The sequence below is a fragment of the Dendropsophus ebraccatus genome, chromosome 1 (genome assembly GCF_027789765.1).
Source record: "Dendropsophus ebraccatus isolate aDenEbr1 chromosome 1, aDenEbr1.pat, whole genome shotgun sequence".
Taxonomy (NCBI): Eukaryota; Metazoa; Chordata; class Amphibia; order Anura; family Hylidae; genus Dendropsophus; species Dendropsophus ebraccatus.
In genome coordinates, this window is record NC_091454.1 from 151,596,376 (window position 1) to 151,620,418 (window position 24,043).

At 39.9% G+C, this 24,043-nt stretch overlaps 1 protein-coding gene across 3 annotated transcripts in view; it reads left to right on the forward strand.

Moving 5' to 3' along the window:
• The window catches only part of APBA2 (amyloid beta precursor protein binding family A member 2), a 302,541-nt gene that overhangs the window by 117,822 nt on the left and 160,676 nt on the right, over positions 1-24,043 (forward strand). For all 3 annotated transcript variants that reach the window (XM_069956545.1, XM_069956547.1, XM_069956548.1), the window contains exon 3: positions 21,520-22,514. In XM_069956545.1, coding sequence (XP_069812646.1) covers positions 21,549-22,514 — 966 coding nt within the window. In that variant the 5' untranslated portion in view covers positions 21,520-21,548. The remainder of the gene's footprint in view (positions 1-21,519; positions 22,515-24,043) is intronic.

Consider the following 24,043-nt stretch of genomic DNA (forward strand, 5'->3'; position numbering starts at 1 on the left):
ATTGACATATATCATAATGTAATTGGGTGTGTAGTATGCATTCTAAGATTATTCATAGCTTATTTTGTACTTCAGTTATATTTGTTTACATGACATCTAAGCGCATAGACTATAAAACACATCAATGGTAGGCCTCACGAGGCCCCCAATGCATTTCTTCTTGTCTCTTGGTAGAATGCTAACAGTACAATTCTAGCATGAGACACAGAAAGCGACATTATTGGCCAGATGCATAGTCTTTCATGTTTAATGACATGTTGCAAGCAAATCATAGTGAAGAGCATTTACTGTGATTTGTTGCCATCTCAGTATAGTGTGCAGAGATTCAGCAGACAGGCGTTTGATATTATAGTTGTAGGGCAGATGATATCTGTCTTTAAGCTACACTGATGTCACTCTGTTTTAACATTGACAAGTGGCTGCTCAAGAATCTTCATTATAAGTTCCATCCTTTATTAAAAGTCATAATTTGGTAGCTTCTTGTACAGGCTGACATATAATTGGCTTATCACTAGACCTTCTATTCACTTTTATCCAACATTTAAGGGGATTGGTTAGACTAGATAGTACAGGAAGAAGAGTGGTCAAAACACCCGAACCTTGAGGCAACTGCCCAGTGAGGATGGAGCAGTGCGGTACTGGGAGGGCATAGGAGCCGAGGGGTGGGGGGAGTGCAGGATATTGTTTGTAATCATACTCTCCCTGGACATATAACTAAAAACTGCCACACCCAGACAACCTCTTCAGTCACCTAATTGATTCTTCCGTTGAGAGCATATTGCATATTGTAAGATAACATTACTACCAACAAAACTGTGAGAGACAATCTTAGAGACAGTACTACTTCATTATTCGGCATCACCCAGTTGGGTTTTTAGTCTCTGGATCTAATGTCAAAACATAAATATATAAGAAAATTACTTAAAGCGTAACTATAAAATATTTTGACCATTCAGTTTTAGTTAGCTTAGGTCATAAGACTTTTTGCAATATACATTAATAACCTAAAATGAACAGTTTTTTAAATACGTAAAGCCAAAAGTCCCCTCAGAGCTCGCTTTGCCTCTGACTTATTTCTGCATTCCTGCTGGACACGCCCCCTCCCTGGAGATCCGCCCTTATGCCCCTATTCCACGAGTCGTTTGGAGGAGCAAACGAGCGCTATCTGCTGCCGACGCTCCTATTCAACGGAGCGACGACAGCAGATCGCTGCTATATCAGTCGCTTGTTTTTCAACATGTTGAAAAACAAGCGACTGCAACGATCAGCCGACATGAACGATGTCGGCTGATCGTTGCACTCTATTCCACGGGACGAATATCGTTCGTAGCGGCCTATATCGGCTGAATACGAACGATATTGCTCCTTTAAACGACCCGTGGAATAGGGGCTTTAGTGTACAGACTCTGACAGGAGGATCAGATAACAGCCCTGACACAGAGAGAAACATAAACAAAACCTCCTCCCCCTCCTAGCAGCACGTTCTCCCCCCTCCCCTCACAGAGGTGACTAAGCAGAGCTGAGGGTGTTGTGTTTGAGGAGCAGCGCAGGGGAAGAGCTGGATGGAGGGACAAGTGTATCCAGTGCCACCATCACTCCAATGTACTGCATGAGGCAGAGTGGGTGAGTCACTGAGGGGAGGACTACAAGTCCCAGCACAACACAGCTGTAGTCCTTCCATAGTACATAAAACATCCACTATCAGAAGTCTGCAGCAGGTGCCGCCACCTCCATGGCTGACATTATCCTACAGTGTTATGAGAGCAGATGACTGTATCTAATCCCACTGTGTGTGATACCATCTGCTGGGGCTCTGTATCTAATCTTACATTGTGATACTGTATGCTTGGGCTCTATCTGATGCCACTGTGTGTGATACATCTGCTAAGGTCCTGGTCAGTGAATGGAGGGACGCAGCCAGGGAGATGAGGGATAGGCCACGCCCACTTTCTCTCAGCCAGGAGAAAAATTCATTTATTCCTCTGAGCCAAACAACTGGCCATATCTCAGCGAGTGTACATGCTATCAACGCATTATTTGAGGAATTTCATTTTTTGGCTACTGAAATTATAATTACGCTTTAAGCTTAACTTACATAACATTATACACTATTACACTATACACTATTAGGCTATGTTCACACACTGTAAGAGACCGGCAGTTCCGTGACCCGGCTGGGTCATGGAACGGCCGGTCTCTGCAAAGATCATCCCGGCCGGTACTGCAGTACCGGCCAGATGATCTTTATGGCCGTAGAGCCATAGAACATAGAACATAGAACATCAGAACTCCCCACAGCACACGCTCGCTCCACAGTGTGCACTGACATGGGTTTCTACGGCTGCTATTCACTGAATAGCGCTTCCAGAAAACTCAGTCAGTTGTTTTTCAGCATCACTAGGGATCCCTGCCGGAGCGTATGCCATGTGTATATGCTCCAGACGGGATCCCATAGACGGAGGTGTAACGTATACTTCCGTAATAATCACGGCCGTGATTTTACGAAAATATACCTTGTGTGAACATAGTAACAAACTGTAAAGGGGTTTCCCATTTTATAAAGTAACAATGTAGAGCATTGCTAGTATATGGTAAACTACAAGAAGGCAGAATTATAACCATCAATCGGGCATCAAGCCACATACTGTACATAAAGACTATGAGGGAAAGGTTCCTTTTGCTCGATGGTGGTCCTCCACAGCTTTTATTGTAAACCTTTTAACAACTTTTGTGAGGCATAGCATAATGAAAATCTTGTTACTGGGAAACAACATGCCGACCTCCAGACCCCTAGCGCTCAAGCCCGCCTTTGAAGTCTCCCAATGATTTTCTCCAACTAAATTGCCAGCTGTGACTTGAAAACAAATGCTATACAACACAATTCAAGAAAGAGTGCATGTAACCTGCTCAAACAAGTCATATATTACATGCACATCTATTCTTCTCTTCCTTTTAACACATGTAAGATATCTATTGCCAGTCCTACCTTTTCCATATGCAAATGTCATTTTGTAAACCTTTAGTAAATGCAATTATACTAGGGACCCATCTTCATGGGAGAAATCCTGAAGGCAGAGGTGCTGGGGATACATCATCAATGCTTGTCACCAGTGTTTCTATATTCTGGCAGCTGACTGTGCTGAAGCAAGAAGATCCCGGATAAGCAGCTGTTTTTAGCTCCTTTTACTAACTAGCAAATGTTTACAGCCAGAAGCCTAATTTTCCATACAACAGTTTTTCTGTGAGCAATCTTGAAACCATCTTTAAGAATATACTCTAATTTCTAACAGCACAGAATACTTTTCTTTATACCTACAGTGCTAAAAGTAGGACACTTATGAAATGTTTTACATTACTAAATCATAATCTTTTAACCTGACAATGAAAAATTCATTCACAACTTAGTGAGCTTAGATGGCATCCATGCTGAAGTAAAGGGTTCTGGTGACGGAGAAGGCTGTTTGGAGAAATGAGGAACATCACATTGTAAGAGGTTATGAAAGACAGACTAAGGCTATTTTCCCGCTACATTTTGTTTCCATTTTTGAAAAGAAAAAATGACGTCCGTCATTTAGAAGTTTAGCTGCCTGTCAGTGCAATGGCGCCTGTTGGTACATTATTCTAGTTTAGGTAGACTGATTGGCCTTTGGGTGTATCTTTAATTGAAATGTCATTGAATTTAATACTAAAAATGGTCAAAGGATGCTGCGGGGGTGGGGGTGCGACTGTGTGTGAACAACTAAAAAATAACTGTTAGGAATATGACTTTGCACTCCTCGGTCCGTGGCGGGCAGCCAAGGAGGCACTGAGTTTGTCTGTTGTTTGCACTGAATTGTGTTTTACTTTTGTACTTTTCAGCCACACCTGCCTTGCCTGTCAGACTTCTGGCAGTGCAAGGGTTACTGCACTGCTAGGTCTGCCCAGCTGAACTTGGTGCTGGGATCAGGGCTGCTCCAATCAGCTGCTGGACCTAGTCTCTTATCCTGGATAAAAAGCAGTCAGCTCCTCATTTCCCTGCTGGCTATTAGTTCACACTAGTCCCAGCTCCCCTGATCCTTTCCCAGCGTTCCCTCTCCTAATACCCTTGCTATTGCTCTGCCCGTGTTTTGACCTCTTGCATGACATCTGACTATCCGCTTTCTTTCTGATTTTGTACCGTGTTGTCCGTTTGGTTTTGACTCGGCTAGCTTACTATCCTCCATTGTGTTTTGTTTGTCCATCTCCGTTCTGTGTGTTCACCTACTCAGCGTAGGGACCGACTCCGTGGTTGTCCCCGGCCATTTAGGGCCGTGCGTGGCAAGTAGGTAGGGACAGTTGATGGAGTCAGTTTCAGGGCTCACTGTCGTGTCTTGTCCCTACCTGCCTCACCCTGACAGTAATGTCCAGTGTGCAAAAGACGCATGAAAATAATTGACATGATCATTATTTTTACGTCTACGACTTCAATACATTGCATTCAATACATTGAACTTGGCGTTATAATGCATATAAGCAGTTTATATAATAATTTCCTAGGGATAATAAAGTGGGTTGCCAGACAATATCTCCTAAGCATGTTAGGTCACCTAACCTGTTAGCTTATGTTCGCTGAATAGTAGGAAGAGAATCAATATATGGGCTTAGCAGTATATGGCTATGTTCTCACAACCTAACTTTTATGTAAAGAACGGACGCTGTTTGCAATGGAATCAGCGTCCGTTCCTTACTCATATGTGTAACGTAAGTCGGCCGCATGGCTTATTGATTTGCGGGCACACCCAACGATGCCCTCAAGTCAATAGTGAAAAAAGAACGTTTCTGCATCCGAAACAGAGGTATCAGCTGCAGAAACGTTCTAAATGCAGCCCGGCGGCCGGCAGTTTAACAGCTTCCATTGCTATAAACATGGCCTATGGATGATGATTTCTCTATTTCTTACTGCAAAATCAAGTACAGAATAAAACGTTCCCTTTAAGTACAGTATCTTGATTCACAAGGTAAAGTCTTGAATTATCTCTAATTCTTTACTTTATTGCTTTTTTTTTAATCTGCTTTGTGCTTGTTTGTTTGTAAAAAGCAAAAGGAATGATACTGAGGAGTATGTTGACCTTGGTTACTGAAAACATTCAGAAAAAGGAAGAAAAACATGACATGAATTCTGTTGACACGAGTACACAAGAATTATATTGCACTTCCACTTCTGTTTTCCAAGTTTATATATGACCTCTGACTCATTCAATATTCTGTGTTCCTTTTATTGGTTAAACCCTTATTATTTTGATAAGGCAGGCAGATCAGTGAAATGCTGCCATTAGTACTCAGCAGATTAGACTGCTTTTTTTTTTTTTTGTAAACCTTATTTTTTCAACCTTTTTAAGTTTCAGAGTCATTGCAAGTCCTTGGCAACATTCAACAACTTTCGATCAGATGAAGGCACCTTTCCTTTGTGACTTTATCTGCTGCTCTCTGTAAGATGTCTGTCAACGAAGAAGACTCACAATTTATCAGTATTCAAATATTTAAGAGTCTTCCTAAGCAAGCATTAAGATTTTACATGCCTCTCTTTACCGAGCTACTCAAAAATCTGTTTACTCTTTAGATGGTTGGCAAGGTTAGGAAACCAAATATCATATAAACTATTTGGGATTTCTCATATACTGTTCAGCATCTATCTCTATTGGGCCAGGTGAAGGACAGATACACAGAGCGCCCTGCATTATACAGTCAACCTATTGATGGGCACGGTGTAGTGCTTAATTCCCCTTGTGGTGGTGCTTCAGGTTTCCCACAGATTATATGTTATTACTTGGGTTCCTTAATGGTGACTCTGTGATCTATTCTTATTGTCAATGCATCCTTCTAACAAGTAAAGATACTCCAAGTGGAGAATCCCTTTAAGGCTATGTTCACACTATGTATGTGTGCGGCTGTATTTTTTATGCGGCTGGAAATGTGCGGCTGAAACTACGGCCGTGGGAAAAATAGACATGCGGCTGAAAACATACGGTCATTTACTTGGAAATCTGGTTCAACTAAAAATAACAAATAAAATTTTTAGAAAGTGATGCAAACACCTCTGGATGCATCTGGGAAAGCAGGGAAACAGTTTACATGAATTGCTATTACCGGGGTTTGCGATCCTCTGCAGTAATGCCGATGCCTCTAATAGTTAATATATTTAATTAATAAAACACATTTTCGTTGTAATAAAGTCCCTTTCATTGTTCAATAATTAAATTTAAACGAATCAATCATTTTGCAATTAAATATACTGTTAAAAAAAAAATATATATATATATATATATATATATATAAATAAATGTATATTTATATATATATATATATATATTTATTTTTTGACAGTATATTTAATTGCACAATAATGGATTCGTTTAAATTAAATTATTGAACAACGAAACTGATTTTATTAGAACGAAAATGTGTTTTATTAATTAAATATTAATTAGTACAGGAAGCTCCATTAAGCTGTTAATTCATATTGCCGGCAATAGAGCATTCTGTACTAATCATCACTTTACTTTAATTAAAACATCAAATGTTTCTTCTAATTATGTTATCACAATAGCATTATTAAAAGAAACATTTAGAATTATATGTGCGCTCAGCTGATTGGCTGATCGGCTGAGCGCACATATAATTAGCGGGTCCGCAGCACAGTGACTCACACAGTGACAACACAGTGAGTATAGAGCTCTCCCCACCCCCTCCCCAGCACTGCACCCCTCCCAGAAAGGAAGGGGGGGTCACTTAACCCCTTCCTTGCTGGGATGGGTGCAGTCTGACATCAGTCTGGCCCCCAAGGGGTTAAGGGGGATGCAATACATCCTCCCTTAACCCCTTGGGGGCCAGACTTTTTTAAATAAATAAATAATTTTAAAAAAACGCATAGGGTCCCCCCTATTTTTATAACCAGCCGGGTTAAAAACCAAACGACAGCAGCCTGGTAACACCAGGGTGGGAAGAGCCATTGGTTTAGGCCCTCCCCAGCCTAAATCTTACCAGCCTGCTGCCGCCCGGTCCAGGAGCGCCAATGCGCTAAATGTTTCTTTTAATAATGCTATTGTGATAACATAATTAGAAGAAACATTTGATTTGATCAGTTTTGTTGTTCAATAATTTAATTTAAACGAATCCATCATTGTGCAATTAAATATACTGTAAAAAAAAATATATATATATATAAATATACATTTATTTATATTTATTTTAACAGTATATTTAATTGCACAATGATGGATTCGTTAGAATTAAATTATTGAACAACGAAAGTGACTTTATTACAAAGAAAATGTGTTTTATTAATTTAATATATTAACTATTAGAGGCATCGGCATTCGGCATCATTGCCAGCTATTTCTGAAGTGCTCCGTACGGACCGCCTGTCAATCCACGGCTGTATTTCCAGCCGTAAACAATGGTCTTGTTCATTTTTTACGGGTCAGTTTACGATAGGGCCGTAGATTCATACATAGTGTGCACTGTGCAGCCGTATATCCTATACTTTCCAGCGTACGCATGAACCGGAGAAATCCGGCTGATGATTTACCGCCCGCAATACAGCCACACAGATACAGAGTGTGAACCTAGCCTAAAGATGTTATCATTACATCACTAAAAAATTATGAACATAATGAGCTATTTTAATCTGTGTTATTATAAGCGTTATACAATTTCCTGCGTTCATTGGCAGCTGTCAATGTATTGTTATAGGAGTGCACAGGGTGAAATGTCTCAAGGGACTTTCCATGGCTATGAACCTGTCAACCTCATGCATCACTGTAATGCACCATGCTGTCATATCTGTCATTTTATTTCTGGACAGTACATTCAAATGTAATAGCACAAGCAGCTTGATAAGCAGATCAGACGACGGCTGTAAGAGGGAATTCTTAGCCACTGCCTGGGCGAAGCAAATCTAGATTATTTCAACTTATTCTTATTGATATTCTCCACTAGGATCTTAAAAAATGTTATTTCATTTCTGTATGGAAACATCAAGTTATTCTACTCAATGTCCCAGTCTAGTCCCCAAATGGATGAAAACGTATGGAACTTTTTTTGAGCTGAAAATCTTATCTGTATATTATAAGCAATTTCCTAATATGCAAATGCTACCCATATCAATCCTCTTAGGAAGAGAGACTCGCATAAAATGGGAAAGCAGTAAAAACTGGCATAGGGGCATCTAGATCCCTGAGTTTGTTTCTACTAAAGGAGTAAATAATACTTACATAATACAGCATTACCTTACCTGTATTTGATGTATTTATTATATGAATTATATTGTAGCTTAAGCCTTCAAGTCACTTGTTTTATTTAACTTTCACAAGTTTAGCTTTTGCAAAGCTAGATTAGATAGGGAGATAGATGATAGATATAGACAGGCAGGTAGGTAATAAGTGAAATAATTGATCCACCAGTTGCAATGAATGTTTTCATGTCATCTTATCCTTGGTATAAATAGTCTGTCAGGCTGATTGTTGTATTCTCCTTTAATATGTAAGCACAGCATTAATAGGAAATGAAGTCTTGAATGATACATCTGTTTGTTTTATAAATGAGAAAGCTTATCTCAGATCAGTGTCAAGCCCGCTGTTATATTTTTTGGCACTCAGGCACTGTCTATCTAAGTGTCCTTATTGTCTCTGTCAGGGTGAAATATGTTGTCAAGGAAAAATACTAATAAAGGAACTATACAATAGAGTACAGTGAAAATATATTAATACACCTTACAGCATGGAAGCATATGGATGAAGGATACCTGAATGAGACTGTAGGTAAAGCTTAAAGTGAATCTTACACCCTTTACTACCTTCCGAGCTGGTAAATCACTGCATAGATCAATATAAGCATTCAGAATATTTTTATTTTAAAAAAAGTGCCTTTATTTGTACTGACAATAGCATGAAAGAGGTGAGGGCTATCTTTTTTTTTGGCCCTAGCACCACTATGCCTTACTGGTGTTGGTTCATGGTACTACCTCTATCCATCGTGGGATAGTGTGTTTGCTGCTTGCTCTACCATAGCTTATAGGGGAGAAGGGTTACATGGTCCTCTGGTTATTTTGCCTAGATGCCAACAGTAAGTTGTGATTATGGCAGGAGGCATATAACATTTTACTCAGCTGGACTTCCTTTTCTCATGGCTCCATAACAGCTGCATAGGCTGCCTCTGTGGTAAATGTCATTTTCCATTTCTTTACCTAACTACATTAGGAGAACATTGTTAGTACTTATGAATACACTTTTCTGCCTAGACTTTATCTTATTATTAAAAGTAACATTAAGCACATTGTTAGTTTTCTTTACAACACCCCTGTTTGCCCATTTCTTTGAACCGTAGATATTACAATATTCCATTCAGTTTTATATTTCATATTATAAGAAGTTTTAGTATAATTAGGTTGTTGCACAAATCCTTAAGGACAGATCAACCCAATGTTTAATGTTCAATAGTTTAATTTCAAATGCAGTCTTTCGTTGTGTTACAAAACAGGCATAGATGTGCCTTGTGCGAAAATTACCCCTCCACTCACCCCCCACTCAGGATCGCCTCAGTTCTAGGGTCCCCAGCAAAAGCTTTAGAGAAAAAAAGTAGATTACCTTGAACTTTTTTACAGTAAATTGTGTCAGGATGAACATGCTTTACCTAAAATAGGATTGGCGTTAATATGGTTTGGTGAATTCCATTACAACCTTTCAATAATTCTAGTTTTCAGGTCATTTACAGGAACAGTGATGAAGGTAAAGATGATATTACTGCTGTGGGGTTCATTTAAACAAGCTTCATGTAGTTTATAATGTGAAGGTATTCTTAGCAAATCATGATTCATATTCTATCTTTACATGTAATCTGTTTAAAACGAAGCTAATTGTTATGAAGAACAATGCGATTATCCGTCTTGCACTCGATAGCAGCTAATACTCTATGGCTCTCACCTCATAATAGCTTTCTTATGAGTTGCTATTATATTCTTTGATAAAACACTCCCCCGATGGTCATTCATGTAAATTAGAGGACACCTTAATTGCTATTGATTGCTCCTCACTTCTGTAATAAACAGGGAGAATATTCAGCTGGAGACGATAAAAGAAACCGACCAAATATTTGGAATGCAAATTACATTCTGATTTTTCAAATGTCTTACTGTAAAGCAGAGGATTTACTCTTGAGAATACTCCGGAAGATCACAAAAATAGACCTAGAAAAAAAAAAACAGAATGCTTTTTTCTGTGGCATCTCAGCATGCTTCACATGTTTTAGATATTATACGTGCAGATTTCCTCTTCTCACTTGCCATCTGCCCTTCTAAATTCCCTCATCCCAACCCTTCTAGTTTATGCCAAGACCTATTTATTGGCAGCGTTTATGATGTGGGGATATGGAACAGCTAGCCCATATTCTCATGAGACCAATCACATTATAGCACTTAGTTGCTAAAGCATACAAAAACCTCATTCCCAGCTCAGCTAATTATCTAGAACAGTTGTGTTTTTAGTGCATAATCTTAATTCATCTTGCTTCCATTAGCAGATCGAAATATATATGTATGCTTTTTCCTGTTAATGGAAAGAAGATCAGATGAACCCATCATCCTCCGCAATACCAACTGCAACCTTACTGTTTACAATGATTGCAGAAATTAACAAGGGTTTATTAGAATATTTAGTCACTTCACGCTAATTGTGAATGTCGCCTCTAATGAACTTCATCCATTGTAAAATACATTTAATTAGAATTTTTCCTTTGGAATGGTATGATGCTATTTCCAGAAACAAATACTAACAGAGTATTAGTTATGCACTTGCAGACTTCTCTGACTGTGCGTGTTACCAATCCCTTCTTGGTTTCTTATTTGCTTTAACTTTTTACAATTGCCTAAAATAACACAAAACTATATTCACTAAAATAACTGATGATATTAAAGCTGAGCATGGCTCTGTAGGGAGGCAGATATGGAATGCCACAATATAGTTAGTTTGGATATGAAGAGCAATTATGATAGTTGTGTGTAATTCCCTCCGTGAAGTGATAATAATTGAAGAGCCCAATTAAAATCATGCAAAGGTGGAATAAGACTGATATACTAGCAGTGAACCAGTACTCCATTATAGCATTTACCAGTTTCACACTTGGAGTGACTCTGAAGACTTGGGGCCCTATTATGCAGAGTGATAATCAAACAGATCAGCCTGACTCAGCAGATTATCACTCTTTGTAATAAAGGCAAAGATTAGACAAAGAAACGATCATCAGCTAATCGTCGTTTGATGGTACGCGGCCAATGGCTGATGACTGTGTAAAAATAATAAGGTTTATACTTACTTGGCCAGTGATTGGCTGAGCAGTCTGTCACAGAAGAGATGGGGCCCGAAGCGTCAGCGGTGAGCAGGGAACACAGGCGAAAGGCTGCAGGACAATGGGGGGAGAATCGGTAAGTATAAACCTAATTATTTTTCATGTAAAAAGCAAGGGCTGCACGGATATTGTTAACTATATATATACAGCCCTTGCTGCATGATAATCGAACTGTGTGTAGGCTCGGTAAGCAAGCACCGATCTAGCAGATTGTCACTCGCTTACTGTGAGGGGTCAGCCTGTGTAATACAGCACTTACACATTTTTTCAGTCACCTCCTTATGTAAAACAAGCAACAAGAACAGCTGTATGGAACCACTGTGCTACCCACCTGGCTTGAGTCTGAGTACCCTCATGGGATTCTTTTTTTGTTCTACTCTAGGATGTGGAAGCTAGACCTCGCTGCAAGAGAGTACCAGGTTGTTAAGAGATTTACTTTTTGTCAGTCCTAGAAACTCTGTATGATGTATGAATTACATTACTAGCATATTATGCATATTACATTATCCTATGCATTGTTTTAGCTAAGGTAATGCAGCTATATAGAATATTTATTTAATGCAAAGAAGAACACATTATAATAGTTTAAAATGATGTGTTCAAAAACAGAAGAAAGAAAGATAACAAGTAATCAGCACATGGAGCAGTGAGAAGACGTTAATGCATCATAAAATGCCATTACTCACTCACTGGATCCTGGCTATCTAAGCACATACTTAAAGGGGTAGTGCGGCGGTAAAGAATTATTCACAGAATAACACACAATACAAAGTTATACAACTTTGTAATGTATGTTATGTCTGTGAACCGCCCCCTTCCCGTGTTCCACCCCCTCCCGTGTAACCAGAAGTGTGTGGTGCATTATACATTACCTGATCCGTGTCTAGGGCCGTCCGCCATTTTGTGCCAAACGTCATCTTCGGACGCACGTCCGAATCCCTGCCGCCGCTCCCCCCTCCGCCGCGTCACAACTGTGCTCAGCCGCAATTGGCTGAGCACAGTTATGCTTAGCCAATCGCGGCTGAGCATCGGATGACGCTGCAGAGGGGGGCCGGCATTCGGAACAGTCGGAGCTGTTCGCCGGCCGGCCGAAGAAGACGTCACTGACTGAAGATCGGAGATGGGTGTCGGCACGTGACAGGTAATGTATAGCGCACCACACTTCCGGGTACACGGGTGGGCGTGGTGGTAAATGGGGAAGGGGGCCATTCACAGACATAACATACATTACAAAGTTGTATGACTTTGTAATGTTTTTTATTCTGTGAATAATTCTTTACCGACACACTACCCCTTTAATCCTAGTACTTCTAAATCAGGTTCACAGCAAAGAGAAGGGAATGATAAACCAAATCAATGCGCTGACTTGTGCTGTGATAGAGATGACATGTTATGTGGGCACAGTAGATTTACACCCAAGGTTACCAGCTGCTCAATATGCAGATGTGCTCTGGAAAACACACTTGTAAAGTGATATTTCTTTGTGATATTTTTTTTTGGGTGACAGCAGTAAGTAATAAAATGTGTGAGTAATTTCATAGACCTCGAAGAAGCTTCATTATTTTTTTTGAAAGTTGAAGTATTGAATCCTGTTTACCTATACTAAAGGCTTACAGTGGGAGAAAAAAAAAAAAACATTTGACATACCGTATCATAGAGACATGTCATTAGAGATTCTGAGTAATAGAAAACTCCGTAGCACTCTTTTCATGCAAAATTGTTCAACAGTTTATTTGACAGCGTGATAGGAACAAAGCCAGGCATATACACAATAATGGTGCAAAATAGAAAAAAATGCTTAGATTTAGGCGACTGATGACGTTTCGACCCTGCCAGGGTCTTTTTCAACGTCGCGGTAGGCAGTTTGAGCAGGAGCGCTCCTGGCGTTCTCCTGTGCGTGTCAAGCGCTGAGATTCTGAGTCCCCCGGTGATCACTTGAATGATCAGGGAGAAGTGTGAAGAACATGCCGTCAGTTAAGCACTGCTCCCTCTTTGTTCTCATGATAGGTGAGGGACAAAGCACCAAGACCCAACCAGTGTATCTTTTTAGTTGGATCCAATAGTCATATTCTCTTGTTAGCGAAATGAACAGGACAGATGAAAGAGAGTATTACTGCAGCAGAGACTACACATTTTGTAGCTAGCTACCTACATAGGTACATAGGTCTGCATAGAAGCTGGAGATTCAAAAGGTGGATAGGATTTTTTTTTTTATTGTTTTTCTCTTTTAGATTCATTGAAACAATAAGAAGGTGTTGGAAAGGTGTAAAAATCTTTATTGTTCTTGAATAAGGATAAGCGAACCTAAGATTAGTTTTGGGAGGTTTGCTCAAATTGAGCCTTCAGATTTGTTTCAAATTCAATGCTGATTCAGATTGAGCCTTACACTCACCGGACCAGCAAGTGCAAGGATATCAGCAAACCTTGTGCACACTTGGGTTTGTCTGAACCGGAAAATGTGCTATTTGATTACTGGTAGCTACAGAAGTTGGAGGCAGTCCTAGGGAGTCCTGAAAAACATGGATACAGCCTATGGCTCATATCTGGTAAGGAGTAAAGTGGCAGTGCACAGCACAAAGGTAAACAGTGATACATAGCACAATGATGCTTACTGTACTGGACACATCAAAATGGTCCCTATGTAGTTTAAATTGTGCCATACACTAGGGTGCAATGGACACTACTTACTAAGAGAAGGCATACACTGTATGCGACCTGTTGCTTGAATACTCAATGGGCTGGACACAGTAAAGGCCATATTACACGGAACCATTATCGGCAATGATCAGCCAACATGAATGATGTTGGCTGATCGTTGCAGTCATTTGTCTTTCAACATGTTGAAAGACGAACGACTCATACAGCACAATCTGCTGCCGTCGCTCCGTGGAATAGTAGCGGTGGCAGCAGACCACCGCTATCCCCTAAGGGCTGTGCGGACGATCTAGCGATCACCCGGGCAGCCACCCCTGTACTCGCCCACTCGCTGCCGTCGCATGTAATAGCACTAATAGCTAATAGCGCTTGTTTCCTCCTCTTGTACCCCTGTGTAATAGGGGCTTCAGGGGTTAAGAAAGCATGACAGGACTCCCTGATCCTCTACTTGTGGGTAAGTGTGAAACTACTGATCTGCTCCTTGTTCCTGTCTGTGGTCAGACTTGGATCAAGGCCTTCTTCATCTGCACTCTAGTGCCACACAGGGGAATGCTGTTCAGGACCTGGTCACAGAGAGGAGTGGGCAGTAAGTGAGTTTTATACCTTTTAAAGGGGTACTCCAGCTAAAAGCTTTTTCCCAGTAATTGAAACACATTACAAAGTTATAACTTAGTAATATGCTTCAATCACATATCTGACCCCTTCCTTATCTTTTCCCCCCTCAACCCCCCACCAGGAAGTGAAGTAAACTCATTCTTACCTATTGACTGTTGACCCCAGGCTGCTCTGTGGAAGCCATTTTGTGACAATGACATCATCTGCATAAGCACAGCTTCCTGGTTTGGGCTTTCCCATGATGCACTTTGTCTCCTGTGATGTATAACTGATAGAGATGTGCGAACCTCGAGCATGCTCGAGTCGATCCGAACCCGAACTTTCGGCATTTGATTAGCGGTGGCTGCTGAACTTGGATAAAGCCCTAAGGCTATGTGGAAATCATGGATATAGTCATTGGCTGTATCCATGTTTTCCAGACAACCTTAGAGCTTTATCCAAGTTTAGCAGCCCCAGCTAATCAAATACTGAACGTTCGGGTTCGGATCGACTCGAACCCAAACTCTGTTCGCTCATCTCTAATAACTGACTCTCTAATAACTGACAAAGGGAGGCTGGCCTAACAGGGCTTAGACCAGCCTCTCTCTTGATGATGTAATTGTCACAAAATGGCTGCCACAGAACAGCCTGGGGTCAATAGTCATTAGGTAAGAATGAGTTTACTTCACTTCCTGGTGGGGGTTTGAGGGGGTAAAAGACAGGGAAGGGGGCAGATAGGTGATTGAAGCATATTACAAAGTTATATAGCTTTGTAATGTGTTTCAATTACTGGGAAAAAGCTTTTCGCTGGAGTACCCCTTTAAGGCATTAAGTAGTCAGGCATACAGCAAATGCTTGAATTTTTGGTAAGAAAATGAGCCAGGGACTCCTGAACTAGATTTGCCTGGAAAAAAAAAAAAAAAAATATATATATATATATATATATATATATATATATAATTTTTTTTTTTTTTAAATTGGAACATATTTGATTCACCCTCTGTCCATACAATGTTGATTCCTCCTTGGATTTTTTTATTGGTATTTTATTATGTACCGATATGGTGCAAAATGTCCTGAAGAATAAACTAGGGGACAGAAAATAAATATACTGTCACGGCCACATCTTGTACCCCTGCTGCTGCTGCCGCATTTGTGTCTCTGGCCACGGTCCCTTCTCCTTGGCATCTGGTCCCGATACAAAGCTTCCTTCCCTTCCTGCTCCCGGCTATTCCTGTTTAGCAGGCCGATGCGCACGTCCAGACCTCCAATGCGCATGCACGCTGGTTCTGCTTACATTTAAAGGGCCAGTGCCCACCATTTTATTAAGAAATTCAAGACTTGATGAAGAAGTAAGGCCCTATTCACACATCCTGTTCCTGTCCGCAATTGCGGATCCGCAGAAAAATAGGACCAATGTATTTCAATGGACCCATACACACATCCAGGTTGTGTACTGGGCTGCAATCCGTTCCGCAAAAAAAAAGGACAAGCCCTAGTACGGACAGTAACTGACACACCCAATACAACTCTATAGGGTCCGTATTTATGGATGCAATACAGATGAAAATTTGAGGATTGGAAAATATACTGAAGTGTGAATAGACCCTTAGTGGAGGGGAAAAAAGCACTATATGTGCATTTCCCGTAATAAGTATATATTGAGAATTTGTATAACTCTTATGCTGCAATAACTTGCTTTAATTTAGCTTTGGTCTCGACTTCTCCTTTAATAACAACTACATATGAATGTATTCTGTTGTATTCACGTGTAACCAGCACAGAAAGCTGCAATAAGCAGCACAATAAGTTGTCCTTCTATAGGCCTTTTTTTAAATTACACAATAATCACAATAATGAACTGAAGCCATGTGCTTATTGCAATATATACAACATGAAGGTTAAGCAAGAGTCCAACTTGCTGTTGCTGTCTTCTTATTTCTTCATTATTCGTCCATTTTTATAAGGTTGAGGAGGCTTAGAAGCATGCATTCAACATAGTTGGCGTAGGTCCCGTCTGCCGCTTCTTTTTATTAAGAAATTTCTTTGTGTCACTGATAACTCAATTGTTGCAAGTCAAGGTCTTATATAATAAAGAATCCACATTTCTTTGCATTTACTCTTCTAGTTTTCCTTTTGTCTTTTTCTCTTCTGTAAATTGAAGTGACATCACAAAAAATGCACTGGCGTACATTTACAAAGACTCTCTAAGACTATGTTTACAGTAAAATAATATCAGAATATGTCTATGCTCACACAACGTCACAAATTGAGAAAAGGCGGCCGCTTTTGCTATTTAAAAAAACGTCTGTTATTGCCACGATTGAAGTGACTGCAATGGCAATGCATTGAAGTCAATGGGAAGACGGGAGCCCAATGCACACAACGTATTGTATAATGGACGTTTTCGCCATGGACGTCAAAATAATGATCATGACAATTATTTCCGGACGTTTTTGCAAACAGCGGACGTTTTTTTTATTAGTTGTTCACACAGTTTTTCTTTTGTCACCGTCCTTTCTCCGTTTTTACTATTAAATTCAAATGACTTTTCAATTAAGTTAGTAACTTAATTAACTTAAGTAACTTAATTAGAAAAAACTAGAATAATGTACAAACACCAGTCATTGCACTAAGGGTAGGCCAGGCTGCTAAATGACGGACGTTATTTTACACTCAAAATGATGCATGTCATTATAAACGGAGCTGAAAAAGCGTAGTGTGATTGCAATGGAAAAATAGTAGTGAATTGCTTAGCAAAGGGAGTTGGCAGGTATCCCTCACAGAGACTGCCCTTAAGATATTACATAGGACTTACTATGTTCCTGCTAGGTTGCATGCCGTATACACAGAGGTGTCTCCATTTTGTTTTCGATAGGTTGCATGCCGTATACACAGAGGTGTCTCCATTTTGTTTTCGATAGGTTGCATGCCGTATACACAGAGGTGTCTCCATTTTGTTTTCGAGGCTGTCAGGAGATAGGAGACATGCACCACATTTGGTGGTCTTGCCCTGTAGTCCAGAGATTGTGGACACAGGTGATTCAGCTGGTGGTGGACGTAATTGGCCGGCCTTTCCCTAGCACACCTCAAGCGTGCCTATTTGGAGTTAAGCCATCTAGGCTTCCCTATAGCCTGTTTAAATTGTCAAAATTTATATTGCTAGCAGCTAGGATCTATGTTGCCTCTTGCTGGAAAAAAACTCATCTTTCTCTAGATAAGATTAAAGATCGTGTAAATGATATTATGCTTTCTGAAAAAATTGCGTCAATAAGGGGGGACACTGTGGAAGCTTTCGAGAAGACTTGGACACCCTGGATTACTTCAGCTCATGTGAGGGACATTTCATATTATATTTCCATATGATGGGACGACGGGTACTGGACTTTCTTGTTTGTATTTTATTTTTTGCACTTATCTGCACTTGATTATTGTATTGTTGTTTGTTTTCTTCCTTTCACGTTGGAGGCCGATTGTAGGCCCATTGGCTTTGTGCTATGTGTCTTTGTACTTTTAATAAACATTGATATGTTTGATACTAAAAAGCGTTGTGTGAACATAGCCTATGGCTGTAACTTTGAGGTAAAAATGATATTTGAATATAATGATGCACTTCATTATAGTCAATGAGAAATTGTCTGGCAGTGCACACACTGTATTGATTAGGACCATGCTCATGCACAGCTCTCTTGTTTGGCTGTTCTCCCAATACATCTGTCATACTTTTGTTGGGAAACCCTATTAAAGTTTATTTTGATGACTGTAACGTAAACCCACACTTTTCCACTGGACTGAACACAGATAATCATAGACGTCTCTGGTGACTTGAAGGGGGTTCATTTGATTTCCATGAAGCATCCAGGTGATGAAGCAATAAAACATCCCAAGATGCAGGTATTTTATGAACATCTGAAACACGCTAAGGGCACTTCAGTATGATATTTCAGTACCAATAGTTAGTTTTGCTTTCTATGAGTATAAACAGATGGTGTTAAATGAAGACATTAGACATAGATGTATATTTTCGATGTCTGATATTAAACGTGAGTTATAAAGACCATTTGTGAGTCATCCTGCAGCAAGGAATTTGTCCTCCTCTACCTAATTATGCTAGTATTAAGGAAATGCTACATGTCTGCATTCTAAACAACAGCTGTGAACTGCAATTGCAAGTCTATTTTATGAATGCATTCAGTTGCTTAAATTACTGTATTACTCACTGATGTCATATGTAATGTAATGTTTTTTTTTTCTTACCACTTTTGTTTTTATGCCAAGTGATCAAGCACTGAAAGTGTAGAAAACAAACAATGCAAGATTGTACTGAATGCTATATATATCCTGTATATGTTCTTGTTGTCTAACTGTGACCTTGAAAGTTCACCTACCATGTATAAGTTATATTTCTAAAGGTAGTTGTAAAAGGCTTTTGTAGCCCAGTGCTTGTAACAGCCATTAAATTTAACATAAGGCTATAAAAAGATAGAGTTGTGCTATCCTTTTGATATTCCAGTTAGAGATCATATGAGCAGTTTGTATAAGCTTTGCCTTTAGTCTTTAAAGGGGTTGCTTAAGATTTGAAAAAGGTGTCCGTGGATCCGTTCCAGGTCATCAGCCCCCGTGATCGTAGGGTGACTAGATATCTTTCCATGCTTGTAGTTTGGCTGCTTTTGTGCAATTATTTGGTGTTTACAAGGGTGTTGCAGTAGTGGATTATAATAGGGGCGTTTCGGGCGGCAGCCCGGGGCCCTGAGCTCCTGGGGGGCCCATGACCACCCAAAAAGACTTATACTTTCAGTGGTGTACTGTCTCCTGGCTACACTTCCGCCATGACTTTCAAAAATCACAGTTTTTTTTATGGCAATTTTGCACAAATCAGGACATCATGACATTATTCACCTGTACTATGAACGCTAGGGTAGTGCTGCCATAGTTACAGTGGGGTGGGGGGCCCAGGCTTGGTGAACAGCCCGGGGCCTATGGTAAAGTTACAGAGTAATAAACTAGATAACAATTCACATAAGGGGAGTGAGGTCCCTTATGGTGGGTATACACAGGCAGATTTATCTGACAGATTTTTTAAGCCAAAGCCAGGCACAGACCATAAACAGGGAACAGGTCATAAAGGAAAGACTGAGATTTCTCCTCTTTTGAAATCCATTCCTGGTTTTGGCTTCCAAAATCTGTCAGATAAATCTGCCTGTGTAAACGCACCATTACTCACACAAGCTAACAACATATGAAGAAGTAAAGCACCATTTTGTTGGTGTGTTCTCAGTGGTATAGTACATTAACTTGTTCAAAAAGCAGCATGGTGCCCCATATTCATCTTTGGAATGTTGGCAGCTTCAGGATCTTGAATACATTAGCGGCTACAGTATCTTCTAGGCTCTAGATATATATGTATATAGATATAGATGTATATAGCCTAGTTTCCAGTTTGGGGATATTATTAGCTTAAGTCTCTACTTTCCTATGCTGTGTGCATGCTGTCCTTTTATGTATGCTGTACTGATAACTTCTAATGTGTTCTTCCTTATTTTTTTTTTAATGGCTCATATGACTAGCTTAGAAAAACCCTGATTTAGTGATAGTGTCAGGAGATGAATGAATTTATTTTACATTCCCTACTGATTTTTTATTTTGAAAGCTATAACGAAAGGTACAACTAAATTCAAGGAAAAGTAAGGGTCTATGTCAGTGTTTCTCAACTCCAGTTCTCAAGACCCACCAACAGGCCATGTTTTGAGGATTTCACAGGTGATATAATTATAGTCAGTGCGCCGGTAACAGCCACAGCTGTTCATTGTATGGGATATCCGCAAAACATGACCTGTTGGTGGGTCTTAAGGACTGGAGTTGAGAAACACTGGTCTTTGTATTATGCAGAAACACACTTTAAGGGTTTTCAATTAAAATAGTTCTTTTCAGCCTGGGCGGCATTATATTGAAATCAATTTTCAGTGCGGCTGTGAGAATAATTGTCATGTCAATTAAGGTAAGTTTCCATGCACACACGGACTGCCTTTTCTGTCAGTCTGTGTATGGCTATGTTCACACAAAGTCAAAAATAAAGAAAAGGCGGACGATTTTGATATTTAATGTGAGTGCAATGGCAATGCATTGAAGTCAATGGGAAGACGGACGTCCAATGTGCACAATGCATTGAATAACGGACGTTTTTGCCGTGGACGTCAAAATAATGAACATGATCATTATTTTTGGACGTCTTTTGCAAACAGCGGACGTTTTTTATTAGTTATTCACACACAGTTTTTCTTTTGTCACCATTCTTTTTTCATTTTTACTATTAAATTCAATGGACTTTTCAATTAAGCCGCACCCAAAGGCCAAGTAGTAATTCCAAACTAAAATAATGTGCAAACACCAATCATTGCACTAAGGGGAAGCCAGATAGCTAAATAACATCCATTATTTTAGATTAAAAATTATGGACGTCATTTTAAACGAAGATGAAAAAACGTGTGAACATAGCCTATCTGTGTTGTGCATGGAAATCAATGTTAATTAATTTTCCATACACACTCTAATTGGACTGCATGGAAAACAATGTTCCTGCAGCCATCAGAGCTCTGACGCCCGCAGGAACATGCCGAACACCGACCTGTGTTCGCCAAGTTGCTTAGCTACGGCCGTTGTTATACATAGTGTGAACATAGCCTAAAGGCACTATTACAATTGACAACCCTCAGCAATAAATATTGGTTACAAACCAGTTGCAATTAAATGTTAAAAAAACACAACTTTTTATTACAGTGTGACTAATAATTAAAAAAAGCGACTTTTCTTTATATCTTATAAAACAAGTTAAAGTAGATAAATAAATGAAACGGTGTCTTCAATGATACGTGCAACTTAGGAATCCTAATGTTCTATCTCCTTCTTTTACAGAATCTTTCATGAAATGATGGCCATATGAAATGTTCAGTATGGCAAACAGGAAACGTCAAAGTACCAGGGCTAGCATGTTGGGTCAAAGGCCAAGATCCTGCCCTTCTTCTCCTCAAGTCTTAAGTCGTGAAAAAGAGGACTCTGTATATGAGGAAACAGTAGTTCATGAGTATACAAATACACAGTTACATAATAGGCACTCTACAAACAATCAAGAGGAGCAAGACTGCAACGACAACAGTGGTGACGGTGACTCAAGCTCTGATTATGTGAATAATACTTCTGACGAGGAGTATGATGAAGGCCTTCCAGATGAAGAAGAAGGCATCACTTATTATATACGTTATTGTCCCGAAGACGACAGCTATCTTGAAGGCATGGACTGCAATGGAGAGGAATATATCCACACTGAAGAACACCACATAGATACAGATGAATGTGTTGAAGCAGTTGAAGATGAATGGACAGAATCCAAACTACAGCAACAAGAATGTATTGAAGAAGATGTAGTGCAAGAAAACCAGATGCAGATTTTAGAGGAGGACAATTCATCCTCATTAGAAGTACAAGACCAGGAGGAAACAGCCCAGTATAGTGAAAATGAAGAAGAGGTATATCAGGATTACTATCCTGTAGAGGCCAATGGTAATTCTCTTCCACAATCCCCATTTCATAAAAGGAAAGCTGATGGCAATGTAGAGGACCCAGAAGAAGATATTGACCAGATAGTAGCTGAAATAAAAATGAGTATGAGTATGAGCAGTATCAATAGTACAACAGACATGAGCCCTGAGCATGTTGGAACCGAAAATGTGCCAAAAGAACCTAAGGAAATATGCCAGAAACCAGATGCAGGTCTCTCCTCTGGTAACAGACATGAAAACAGACCAAAATCTTTGAATATTCCTTCAGCTTCAAAGCATGGTGATATACAAAGAAGTTATAAAACAAAGGTTCGGACCCCAGAAGAAAGACAGAAGTGGTCTCAAGAACAGGTTGGTTTTATTTCAGCCTTTTTTTTAAAAAAAAAACAACACCTTTCTCTTTTTATTGTAAGAGTTTTCACAAAATTGTAAGGCGGGGTATACATAGTACAGCATAATACAGACACATTTTTCTGTACAGTGTATTGCCACAAGTCCAGGCCTAACCATAGGTCCAGTGAAATGTGGTGAGAGCTGTCAGTCCAGGGCATCAGAGATAGAGTTGGGACTATAACTGGGACATGCTTTAAGGCTGTGTTTATACCAGTGTCCCACTTATAGGAGTGCTCTTAAAAGAAACCAGATTGTCAGATATTCTTTGTTCCATCTATTAAAGGAACAATTCAATTTTATTCCCCACATAATGCTAACTTATTCCCATATCCCTATAGTGTCATCCAGTAGTGGATTATAATAGGGGTTTTCGGGCGGCAGCCCAGGGCCCTGAGCTCCTGGGGGGCCCATGACCACCCAAAAAGACTTATACTTTCAGTGGTGTACTGTCTCCTGGCTACACTTACGCCATGATTTGCAAAAAATCACTGTTTTTTAATGGCGATTTTGCACAAATCAGGACATCATGACATTATCTGTCCTGTACTATGAACGCCAGGCTAGTGCTGCCATAGTTAGTGTGGGGTGAGGGTGGGGGCAGGCTTGGTGAACAGCCCGGGGCCTATGGTAAAGTTAATCCACCCCTGGTGTCATCTGTTTCATTTCATCAGCTCAGCTGCATCTATGCATTTCATGATACCAGTTAGGTTCCCCTCTCTGACAACCAGAATATTACATGTACATGTAATATGTAGATGGGATATTAGTAGACGGGATGTAGACAGGATATTAGTTAGTAAAACAAATATTCTGTTTTACTAACTTTCCTGTAAAGTACATGATCACATCATCAATGTTGATTAAGATAGAATGTCTGTTCTCTTGAAGGCTTTGTTCTCATGTAAGTCAGACACTTCATTGGAATCCTCTCTCACAAGTTACATTCAAAAACTAGAAGAGAAAAACAGGGCAAATGTTATTTTCTTTTGGCCAGTAAAGACTAGTGATGAACACCATGTAGGAAATCAAAGGGACCAAATTAATGGAATAAGGATGCTTCTGACACATAGGTGAACATAGCCTAAGGCTTCATTCACACAACCGTATATTTTGTCCATAATTGCAGATTGCGGATGCAGCCTGTACAAATCGCCAATCCACAGCAGCAACCGAGGCCTAGCAGAAGCCTTGGCTGCGTATACAACAGATTGTCTTCCCGTGATTGCATTGATGGGAGCCGATCCAACTAAACCAACAATGTATTTGTAATGTTAAAATATCCGCCAATGGAGATCTCTCTGTGTTGTCAATTAGCCACAACCCTTGGCTGTTGATAGCAGCTGGGAGCCATCCGGTATAGAGAAGTCTTGTGTTATGAACCCTCTCTATAGCCCCTTAGCGAGTGATGGATATATCTGTCATTGGTCAATAAGGGGTTAAAGGCAACTAGACTATATGTACCATAAATTAGCAAAAGTAAAATGAAG